The sequence below is a fragment of the Borostomias antarcticus genome (assembly GCF_949987555.1).
Source record: "Borostomias antarcticus genome assembly, chromosome: 1".
Taxonomy (NCBI): domain Eukaryota; kingdom Metazoa; phylum Chordata; class Actinopteri; order Stomiiformes; family Stomiidae; genus Borostomias; species Borostomias antarcticus.
In genome coordinates, this window is record NC_140234.1 from 59,040,242 (window position 1) to 59,052,741 (window position 12,500).

Here is a 12,500-nt window from a genome sequence, read left to right on the forward strand (position 1 = left end):
AGTCAAGCCGGAAAGTCTGCACACCCATTTCACCTCACGTTTTATTACGTTACAGACTTATTCTATAGTAGATTGAGTTCATTGCTCTGGGGGAGTCTGGGAGCTCGTCTGAGAGACAAAATGTCTCACTTGTATCTCTTCTTAGAAGACAGAGCTTCTGTTAGAAACAGAGAAAGCCAAGGTCAATAACGCGCTTCCCTCAGCATCTCCAAGTGACCCAGACTGAGAAGTTGAGTTACTGATGCACACCTGTCATACATGCTAAAACTGCTATCACCTTCGGGGCTGTTGTATAGCTCAGGAGGTAGAGCGGGTCGTTCAGTGATCGTAGGGTCGGTGGTTCGAATCCCAGCTCCTCCTGACTACCTGTCGAAGTGTCCTTGGGCAAGACACTGAACCCCAAATTGCTCCCAATGAGCAGGCTAGCACCTTGCATGGCAGCTGCCGCCATTGGTGTGTGAATGGCGCTCCGGGCCAGTGTAACAACTGGATGGGGAGCGCATTACAAATGCAGTACCTATACCTAACACACCTGAACCCACAATGCAGTACCTATACCTGAACCCTGTGTGGTGACGACTCTCTGTGAGCTCACATTAAAAAGACCCAGATTGGCATTCGGGTTGATATCTCATGTTATTGATTGATGAGTTGAAATAATGTGTGCAACTGATAATTGATTATTGGGTTAGGGTTAGGGTTAACATTAGAAGTAGTAACATAGCAATGTAATAACAATACAGTAATTAATACAGTAGCTATAACACCTTTATTTAAACGGGTAATCTCATTGAGACACATGGTCTCGTTTTCTAGAGTGACCTGGTCAGGACAGAAAGCAGCCCACAAAGTTACAGACAGAGCATTCAATACAGACAAAATAGAACAAATAAAATGCAAAAGGGCAAACGTGAAAGACAGATTACACTGAGTACAAGAGCAAACCCTCACAGACACTCTCTCCAAATGGTAAATGGTAAATGGACTGCACTTATATAGCGCTTTTCCACCTTAGCGGCACTCAAAGCGCTTTACAATGGCCTCTCATTCACCGATTCACACACACATTCACACACCAATGGCGGTAGCTGCCATGCAAGGTGCTAACCTGCTCATTGGGAGCAATTTTGTGGTTAGGTGTCTTGCTCAAGGACACTTCGACATGTGGACAGTCGGAGCTGGGATTCGAACCACTGACCCTTCGATCATTGAACAACCCACTCTACCAACTGAGCTAAAGCCGCCCCAGTCGCCTACAGCCTCTCCAGTTCCCTTAATAGTAGTTTCAAACAGCTGGACAGCTTCAGTTCGTGCTGTAGTGTTCCAGGTTGAGGGGGCAGAGTAGGAGAAGGTCTTCTGATCAAAGGGGATGGCCCTTTGCTGTAGCTCAGTTGGTAGAGCGGGTCGTTCAGTGATCGAAGGGTCAGTGGTTTGAATCCCAGCTCTGACTGTCCACATGTCGAAGTGACCTTGAGCAAGACACCTAACCCCAAATTTGCCCCAATGAGCAGGTTAGCACCTTGCATGGCAGCTACCGCCATTGGTGTGTGAATCGGTGAATGAGAGGCCATTGTAAAGCGCTTTGAGTGCCGCTAAGGTGGAAAAGCGCTATATAAGTGCAGTCCATTTACCATTTACCATTTGAGGGGATGGCGACAGTGATGAAATCCTGGGATCGTAGGTTATAGCAGGACTGTTTACATGACACGTACAGTGGAGAGATAAGTGGGCAGCAATAATCCAAAGATAGATTTATAAAAAAATAAAAAGGTGACATTATCTCCCTCTTTGAAACAACACCAGTATTCAGACAATCATAAACTCAGTTTCTTCATATTGGCATCATTAAGAGAATTGAAAGGAAGTAGTATTCAGTGTAATCACAAAACATCTAGGCAGGTGAAGTCTGTAGTCTCAGTTGAAAGGCCTATAAAGTCCATCGGTCACACTTTACAATAAGGGTCACAAAAAACATTAGTTAACTGTTAACTAATGCTTATTTAGGGTTAGATTAGGTTACTAATGTTAATGAATACCTTAGTTAAGGTAAGGGTTAGGTGAGTTAACCTTAGTTACCATAAATAACATTTGTAAATGGTTAATAGAGACATTAGTTAACTGTTACTTAATGCTTAATAATGCTTATTAATGTACCCTTATTGTAAAGTGTTACCAGTCCATCAAGGTTTAGTTATGAGTGTCCTTTCATGGTCAAACTCTTTCGCAGACGCTTTTGACAATGAGCTGATGTACCAGACTCTGAAGGACAAAGCGGAAGTGTGAATGAAATTCAAGTCTCACCAAAGTGTTTTGTTTTCCTACTTGACTGTTGTTCTAACTTTGTAGTTCGTTCTCATAGATCAGTCTGTTAAAACTACTAATTCTTCCTGTGTGACATCACTTCCCTGTCCTCCTCATCCTGAAACTATGTCACTTCCTTTTTCACTGTATAACCTATCGACCTCGTCCACATCTGACTCACTCAGCCTGGATTCACTTCCTGTGCTCGAGTCCGACTCTGCAGAATCGTAACAGAATAAAACTATTGTCTTTGTTTAAAACCAACTTGACCGACTACTCAGCGTGTTCTTTGAAATCTAAACTAAACCAAGTAAGATTTTTCCTTTACAGAAGGGAGAGTTGTCAAGGTGCCCACGTACGACTTTGGTCACTCACTCCGAGACACATTCCAGACTATTGGAATACAGAAACCTAAAATGCTCCCTCTCCCTTTTGCTCGCTTGCGTCTCCCAGACTGCAGGAGATGATCTCAGAGTACCTGGCGGATGTGGTTCCGTTTGAGGGGACTCTAGTGTTCTACCTGGCGGATGTGGTTCCGTTTGAGGGGACTCTAGTGTTCTACCTGGCGGATGTGGTTCCGTTTGAGGGGACTCTAGTGTTCTACCTGGCGGATGTGGTTCCGTTTGAGGGGACTCTAGTGTTCTACCTGGCGGATGTGGTTCCGTTTGAGGGGACTCTAGTGTTCTACCTGGCGGATGTGGTTCCGTTTGAGGGGACTCTAGTGTTCTACCTGGCGGATGTGGTTCCGTTTGAGGGGACTCTAGTGTTCTACCTGGCGGATGTGGTTCCGTTTGAGGGGACTCTAGTGTTCTACCTGGCGGATGTGGTTCCGTTTGAGGGGACTCTAGTGTTCTACCTGGCGGATGTGGTTCCGTTTGAGGGGACTCTAGTGTTCTACCTGGCGGATGTGGTTCCGTTTGAGGGGACTCTAGTGTTCTACCTGGCGGATGTGGTTCCGTTTGAGGGGACTCTAGTGTTCTACCTGCAGGAAGTGAGGGACACGTTCCACACAAAGCTGTTTGCGGACACGGACTCTGACGTCAGGCTGTCACACTGAGATATCAGCGGACGCCAAAATCAGTGCACCTGTGTCCTGATTGGCTGTGCTTTGCAGTGTTGCGTGACACGAAGGGAGATAGGGATCTTATTTATATTCTATATTTATATAATTTTAAATGATATTGTTATTTGTGATGACATCTTATTGTCATTTTTTTTTATCAACGTTTTTTATTATTGCTGCTTGTTTTGTAATCTCGGCTACATTAAAAACGAGGGCCTACCCCTCAATTGTATTCCCGAGAAACTAAATAAATGATGATGATGATGATGATGATAGAGACTTGGAGCAGATCCTCGGTACGTGACGTTCGTCAGGCCCCGACGCTCCGGGAGGTCTGTCTGCGCGTGACTGTGAGAAGAACCGGAGCTCACATAGACGTTCATTCAACGAGCTCTTAACGAGAACAGATCCTCCGTCGCAGCTAAGCTTTGAACTGTTCAAACGGGTCTTCTGTTTTAGTTTAAAAGAAGAAGTATTCAGACGTCATTATTCCCCGAGGAGTTGACAACATGGGTAAGCTCTTTCTAGGCGTCATGGCACCTTCATGTTTCTGCCTGTTACTGTCACGTCTATGAAAGGGAGTGACTTAGGGAACAGTGTTTAAGAGTGGAACATTACTAGACTGCCACACTCTCTTAACCATCCCTTTCATCTGAAAGCAGTTGTCTCTCTCTCCCTCTCTCTCTCTCCCCTCAGTGGCTATGAACTTGATCCTGCAGCACATTCAGGACATCCAGAACGGTGACATCTGTAGGTGGCAGCGTGGTTCCGTTAGGGACCAGGGGGACCTGGCCGTCAGCACCTCCAACCCCCCCCTCCCCCCCAGGGAAGAGGATCCTACAGCAGCCGGGACCCACTGATTGTGTGTGTGTGTGTGTGTGTGTGTGTGTGTGTGTGTGTGTGTACGTGTGTGTGTGTGTTTGAGTGTGCATGTATATAAACTAGAAATAGTGATCACAGAGCACAGATCTCCCCCCCTGAATGCATCTTGTGGTTCTGTGCACGCTATATTTGAATGACCCGGCCCGAGGCAGTATGGCGCACTCCCCCGGCACACCCCAGTATGGTGCGCTCCCCCGGCACACCCCAGTATGGTGCGCTCCCCCGGCACACCCCAGTATGGCGCGCTCCCCCGGCACACCCCAATATGGCGCCCCCCCCCCCCCGGCACACCCCAGTATGGCGCGCTCCCCCGGCACACCCCAATATGGCGCCCCCCCCCCCCCGGCACACCCCAGTATGGCGCGCTCCCCCGGCACACCCCAATATGGCGCCCCCCCCCCCCCCGGCACACCCCAGTATGGCGCGCTCCCCCGGCACACCCCAGTATGGCGCCCCCCCCCCCCCCCGGCACACCCCAGTATGGCGCCCCCCCCCCGGCACACCCCAGTATGGTGCGCTCCCCCGGCACACCCCAGTATGGTGCACTCCCCCGGCACACCCCAGTATGGTGCACTCCCCCGGGACACCCCAGTATGGCGCCCCCCCCCGGCACACCCCAGTATGGTGCGCTCCCCCGGCACACCCCAGTATGGTGCACTCCCCCGGCACACCCCAGTATGGTGCACTCCCCCGGGACACCCCAGTATGGTGCCCCCCCCCGGCACACCCCAGTATGGTGCGCTCCCCCGGCACACCCCAGTCCAAACACCGTGTCTCTAGCACTGAGATTCCCATCTGCTCCAAAACATAAGAGGTTGTATGTTGGCCCCTGCTACACCCCTCCACCGAGTTTCAGGAACATCGGTCAGGTCGTTTTTTGCGTAATCCTGCTAGCAAACGCGCACACACACACACACACACACACACACACGCGCACACACACACGCGCACACACACACACTCACACTCACACTCACAATCACTCTCTCACACACACACACACACACACACACACACTCACAATCACTCTCTCACACACACACACACACACACACACGCGCGCACACACACACACGCGCGCCACCGAAAACATTTCCTCTCGTCTGTAGGTTCATATCAGCTCTCCCAGATGAAGTTAGTTTCCTGAGCTGACAAGTGAGCATGTGTGTATTGTTGTGTGTGTGTGTGTGTGTGTGTGTGTGTGTGTGTGTGTGTGTGTGTGTGTGTGTGTGTGTGTGGAGGGTGAATGAGACTATACATCAGCCACAGCATTCATCAGTCCTTCCTGCTCCTTCTGCTTAGCAATAAGGCCCTGCTCTATTTCAAATAAAAATGGGTGAATTTTAAATTTAGCCAAAGATGTGTGTGTGTGTGTGTGTGTGTGTGTGTGTGTGTGTGTGTGTGTGTGTGTGAGTAATGCACTGTATTGTCTCAGCGTGTAGTTTACCTCAGGGCTCATTAGCGGGATCTGTCTACTCTGCAGCTTCTCTCAGATCGCTGCTGCGACGCGACGCACAGCTCATCCACTCTCTCACAGCCCCTCTGTCTCACTACCCAGCCAAGCACACCACACACACACACACACACACACACACACACGCTAAAGCCTCCCGGGAGTTTGACGACAGTCTTTCATCGAAGCTCAAGTGGTGTTTGTGTGCGCGCACTGTGTGTGTGCTTGTGTGGGGGAAATGAAAATGAATGAATAAATGAATTTTAAAAATAATAAGAAAATAAAAAAAAATTGTCACGGACCACATGCAATGCCCTCGCGGACCACCAGGGGGAGCACCGGTTGAAAAATCCTGGGTCTAGTCGGTCTGTCTTGTCCCAGCAGGTCTGGGACATTAATCAGCATTGGTAACAGCATGATTACCCCCAGCTTATTTTGCTGATTACTTTTGGAGAGGTCAAACTGTGAAAGGCTTGTCTTTTCCAGATGACAGCTGTGTATGAGTATGACCAGCTGTGTGTGAGCCCGATATCAGACAGAATTGTCAACTCGTTAAACTCTGTTGAGAACTGAGAGAGCAGATTTGAGCGTCTGGACCCAGGCTAAAGTATGAGAGCACAGCCCTGTCTGTGTGATATGCAGGGTTGACTGAAACAAAGAAGTAGCTCTTCAGATGATCTCCAGAGACCCTCATCTAACGTCATTGTGGCATGATGAATCTCTGTCACCTCTCAATCACGTAGCATGCTGAATCTCTGTCACCTCTCAATCCCCTAGCACGCTGAATCTCTGTCACCTCTCAATCACCTAGCATGCTGAATCTCTGTCACCTAGCATGCTGAATCTCTGTCACCTGACATGCTGAATCTCTGTCACCTAGCATGCTGAATCTCTGTCACCTGACATGCTGAATCTCTGTCACCTAGCATGCTGAATCTCTGTCACCTGACATGCTGAATCTCTCAATCCCCTAGCATGCTGAATCTCTGTCACCTCTCAATCACCTAGCATGCTGAATCTCTGTCACCTAGCATGCTGAATCTCTGTCACCTAGCATGCTGAATCTCTCAGTCACCTAGCATGCTGAATCTCTCAGTCACCTAGCATGCTGGATCTCTAAGTCACCTAGCATACTGAATCTCTGTCACCTAGCATGCTGAATCTCTGTCACCTAGCATGCTGAATCTCTAAGTCACCTAGCATGCTGAATCTGTCACCTAGCATGCTGAATCTCTAAGTCACCTAGCATGCTGAATCTCTAAGTCACCTAGCATGCTGAATCTGTCACCTAGCATGCTGAATCTCTCAGTCACCTAGCATGCTGAATCTCTCAGTCACCTAGCATGCTGAATCTCTGTCACCTAGCATGCTGAATCTCTCAGTCACCTAGCATGCTGAATCTCTCAGTCACCTAGCATGCTGAATCTCTCAGTCACCTAGCATGCTGAATCTCTCAGTCACCTAGCATGCTGAATCTCTCAGTCACCTAGCATGCTGGATCTCAGTCACCTAGCATGCTGAATCTCTGTCACCTAGCATGCTGAATCTCTCAGTCACCTAGCATGCTGAATCTGTCACCTAGCATACTGAATCTCTCAGTCACCTAGCATGCTGAATCTCTAAGTCACCTAGCATGCTGAATCTCTGTCACCTAGCATGCTGAATCTCTGTCACCTAGCATGCTGAATCTCTCAGTCACCTAGCATGCTGAATCTCTCAGTCACCTAGCATGCTGAATCTCTCAGTCACCTAGCATGCTGAATCTCTCAGTCACCTAGCATGCTGAATCTCTGTCACCTAGCATGCTGAATCTCTAAGTCACCTAGCATGCTGAATCTCTGTCACCTAGCATGCTGAATCTCTCAGTCACCTGACATGTTGAATCTCTCAGTCACCTGACATGTTGAATCTCTCAGTCACCTGACATGTTGAATCTCTCAGTCACCTGACATGCTGAATCTCTCAGTCACCTAGCATGCTGAATCTCTCAGTCACCTGACATGCTGAATCTCTCAGTCACCTAGCATGCTGAATCTCAGTCACCTGACATGCTGTGGCGTCAACCTCCACCTCTCCACACGCGCAGTAAGCAGCTGCGAGCCGAGGCTTGTATATGACAAGAGTAGAAACGAAGCTCTGATTTCATATGGGGGGGAGGGAAAAGGAAGTTAAGCAAAACTGAGAGGATTAATGGCCGTGCTCTGAATTCTCAACACATAGATAATTAGGCTATACAGTACAGGACCTTCTTGGGGTCTTTAAATCAACCACGTGGCAGTGACACACACAGGTGTACGCACACACGTCCGCCTAAACCCAGCCCCAACCGGGAAGACTCCTTAGTTCTGGAGCCCTCTCCTTAAAAATATTTTGTTTGAAATTGAACACATATAAAACACACATGCACACACAACGCGCCAATGTTCTTGCGCCACCTGCATTTAACCTGTATGCATTTAAAGGAGTAGTAAAGGGAAAACACTAACGGACACCAATTACCCCCTCGGTGAGCTTCTTGTATTTGAAATCGAGAGTTTAACATGTTTTTGAATGATACTTCAAGATGCCCATCCACATCCATTGTATGACCTAAACGGTGGTAGAGCAATTATCAACTTTCTCGAAAATGCTAGCTTTGTCAACGTTTTGATCTGAACCATTGTATATGATCATAAGTAACCTTAAAACAGGGCTAAACATGCATGTTCCCTTTACTACTCCTTTAACATGTGCGTTATACAGTTGTTTTACATGTGTATTTTGTGTTTTACATGTGTTTTATATTCTGTGATGCCTTGCTTGTTTTTTGTGTTGCTTTTGTGCCCTTGTATGCTCAATACTTGGCTAAATAAATTTAATTCTAATTCTGAAATACCTGTCCGATTTATTTCAATCTTGCTCCGTGGTCCTCCTCACCATCCACAACACACACACACACACACACACACACACACACACTCAAAGCTGAGCTGTTAGTTCCCATCAGCACTGACGCGCACCTGCGTCATGGCGCTCCCGACTCCAAAGCCGGGAGATTTCCCAGAGACACGACTCATGGAAGCAGGTTAGGGTGACACCGCCCCAGAGCAAGATGTTTAGGGTGACACCGCCCCAGAGCAAGATGTTTAGGGTGACAGGGCCCGGAGCGACCCGAGTCATGGAAGCAGGTTAGGGTGACACCGCCCCGGAGACCGGAGCAGCTTCCCCGGAGGGTGCGTTCCGTGCGCCCGCAGCGACCAACGATCGTTCGCCACGTACTTCTGTGGTCATAATAATGTGGTTTGCTGTGATAGAATTATATTAGAGTTGTACAATCCGGCAGGTGACTGCAACGTAAGCAGCCGGGAACCTGCCCACACATGACACCATAAGCAAGGTTAGATAAATGTTAAAACCTTACCGAGAACTATAGGCTACTGCATCATATTTCCCTGTGAACTTTACGCGCCAGACAGCTTCTAACCAAACAACTTTAGAAATAAAAGCTCATGGATCATGCCTAAATTATGAAGCATGATCCATGATCAATAAAATCTCTATCGATCTATCAGGAAGCATACTCTTGTGACAGACTTCTCCCATCCATTTAAAGAAGTGTACTACCCCATATAACCACCAGAGGCCAGCAGAGTACAAGACGGAAAAGACATGATGTTGCACAGGTACAGCTGCAATGACTTGAGCTTTTTTCCTTTAATAAAGATCTATATCAACGACGCACGGTTCCTTTGTCTCCAGGGTTTGATTGGTTATATTATATCTTGTATTCGCACTGTATTTTGTATTTGATTTGTAAGTCCTGTCCTGCACCCTGTCCCATGTCATCCACATCTGCGTATGAGTCATATTCCCAGTAGGTGTAAACCATATACATAGTGAATAAACTTGGCTTGAATCTTGGGTTAGTAAATATTAGTTCTTTGTTTCTAGGTTTCTGGCGTTGGACTGTACCACTCTGGAGTTCTCCCTAGGGTTCCTGCATTGGACTGTACCACCATCTGAAGTTCCTAGGAAACAGATTAAGGTTGGTCTAAAACTAAGAAGCCCCAACTGTGAATCTTTCGTCATTTTGTCCTAGGGCTAGGCTTAACCTACCCTGGTGAGGCCATCCTGACCTCACAAGCTCACTGTTTCACTCCACACACAACATTAGTCTTACGTGTTGCAAAACCTGCCCTTTATCATCACCAGTTCCTTCGCAAAGCTCACATTTCATTGAAAGCGAATTAGAGCTTTGTATAACCCAGCCTAGGAGGAGTAGGCAAGTACAACCAGTTGTTCATCCACATCTCTAACAGAACATGATACATTTGGAGGAACCAACAGGACAAATGAATTATTCATTTAGGTTTGTTTGTTTTTTATTTGAAGTTTAATGTTAATTTCATGCTGTGTTTCAGTAAGAATACAGACGGTGCTTGTGGCTCCGGTCAGAATATCCAGTAGTACAAATCAGATTCAAGTTACAGGTCATACTGAACGGAAGAAAGGTCAAGGGTCAGGAGAGAGAGAGAGAGAGAGAGAGAGAGAGAGAGAGAGAGAGAGAGAGGAAAAAAAAGAGAGCAAAAGAGAGAAAGAGGTCGGGGGACTTGGATGACATGAGCAGGCTTCTTTTACCCCAAACATTTTTTTTTTATTATCATTTTTTTTTTTACAGAGCCAATGCAAAAACCTGCACAACCTTTTACAATCGAGAGAGAACGAGAGTGTCGAGCGCTCTGTGGGTTTTTCTTCTTGTCCTTCAGCTGCTATGAGACATCTCCTCTAAGACGGCCACGAGTAAAGACGCTACAGCCTCCCAGAACCACGCCTCTCCCGGTGCCCCGACCCCGCCCCCAACACCGAGAGCCAACCAGAACATTCCGCTAGCGCCAGATAAAACGAGACTGTGACGAGAGGAAGGGAGGGTCACCAGGGAATAAGAGGGCACTTGGTTCCTTCTAAAAAGCGTATATGTCCCTTTTAAAAACCTCAAATCACCACCGCCCCCAATCTGAGACCAGAGCATACATCGGCGAGCAGGCAGAAGCATGGAGACTAGTTTCCCAAACCAAGTTTTCAGTAATGTTTCAGTGTTAAAAATCAACTCCCATCACATGACACCTGCAGGCAAGCACACTTGGCAACTGATGATACAGCAAAATGTAGTAAAAGCTAAGAAAAAAAAAAACAACAACCAAAAGAATAAAAAAAAAAAAATGTTTTGAACCTTACAGGGCTTGAGACGGGAATATGGAACATCCAGGATAGCGCAAAAGAGTTTGGCTTTTAATTTTTCCTCTTCGGATGCGTGTATTTCAATGAAATCGGCAGGGGGGGGGGGGGGGGGAACAGATACGGGGAAAAAACAACAAGAAAAAAAACCTAGGCAGCTTTGAGGGGTTTTTGAGAAGTGAGATTGAAAGAGATGAGAGATAGAAAGAGAGAGAGAGAGCAGGAGAGGGACAAACTGTGTGTGTGGGGAGGGAGGAGGGAGGAGGAGGGGGGGGTGTCAGGGTAAAAGTTGGGAGCTCTCACTATTGACACGGTGGGGACCTGGGGCTTGCAGGGTTGGGGGGAGGGAGGGGGGGGGGGGTTAGAGGGGGGATCTCTGATTGGCCGCGAGCCTCATTGGGGCTCATCCTCCACATCCTGCAGTGCCTCTTTACTCTGCTCTTCACCTGGAGGAGGAGAGACGGGACACGGTCAGTCAGTCGCACACACACACACACGCGCGCACACACACGCGCTCACGCACACACACACACGCACACACGCACACACACAGGCCTTGTGCAGTAACCCGGTGGGCGGGGGAGGGGGGGGAGACATACACTCATCACAAGCAAACACATAGGGGAAGCCTCCACCTCCCGTTACCACGGTAACAGGCGGCAGCGAGGCTTTGCGGTCCCGCGAGGGGGCGGGGGTGTGTGTGTGTGTGTGTGTGTGTGTGGGTGGGTGTTAGAGACAGGTGGGGGGGGGGGTGAGGCTCAAAAACACACGCAGGCTGGTTGGCCTGACGCTCCACTCAAACAGACCAATCACGCTGCGCGAAACAATCTGGCCCAAGCACGTCACGGCAAATCAAACGCATTCAGGGGCGGGGCAACGTCGTAGAATGAAAGGTAACAAGAGTATTTTTTTTTTTTTTCTTTTTTTTTTTTTTTCTTCGGCCTCTTAAAAAGCTTCGGTCAGATTTAGTAGCGAGCGCCTCCTGGACTCCATAGCTGGCTGCTTAACGACGTTTCCATAGAGACGGCACAGCCATCCGGGTGCCAAAGCCGCAGACAGAGAAAAGGGCGGAACAAAAGCTTGATGCTCGGTTAAGACCAGGAGTAGAACCAGGAGAAGCTGCTCATTAGCGCCGCACCTATGAGCTGTGGGGAATGGACGGGTTAAGCTCCTCCCCTCGCAAGGTTAACGACGTGCGCGCTGAAGACGCGGGACGTTCGGGGACTTGGTGGATCTTGGGTTCTAGACTTAGCGACGCGGACGCCGGATCTGCGCCGTGCCCGGTGGCGGCGAGGGCGGCGGCAGAACGCGGGTCGGTAGAACGGCCACGGACCGGCTAGCTAGAGACGACAGGACAACGGGGGGGGGGAACAGGACACGGTTCTAGAATGCGACCGACGTTGTTGACGGTTGATCGAGAGGCCTGACGCCATCGGTCTGGACGCTAGCGCAGCGCTGTAGGAACGTTGTCTGGACGCTAGCGTAGCGCTGTAGGAACGTTGTCTGGACGCTAGCGTAGCGCTGTAGGAACGTTGTCTGGACGCTAGCGCAGCGCTGTAGGAACGTTGTCTGGACGCTAGCGCAGCG

The 12,500-nt window shown here is 48.7% G+C and overlaps 1 protein-coding gene across 1 annotated transcript in view; it reads right to left on the reverse strand.

Annotated features, from left to right (window-relative positions):
• Positions 1-10,052: 10,052 nt before the first annotated feature.
• The window catches only part of LOC311312644 (14-3-3 protein epsilon-like), a 17,601-nt gene continuing 15,153 nt past the window's right edge, over positions 10,053-12,500 (reverse strand). Inside the window, exon 6 of the mRNA XM_084442607.1 lies at positions 10,053-11,359. Within this exon, the coding sequence (XP_084298733.1) occupies positions 11,307-11,359 (53 nt within the window). The 3' untranslated portion in view covers positions 10,053-11,306. The remainder of the gene's footprint in view (positions 11,360-12,500) is intronic.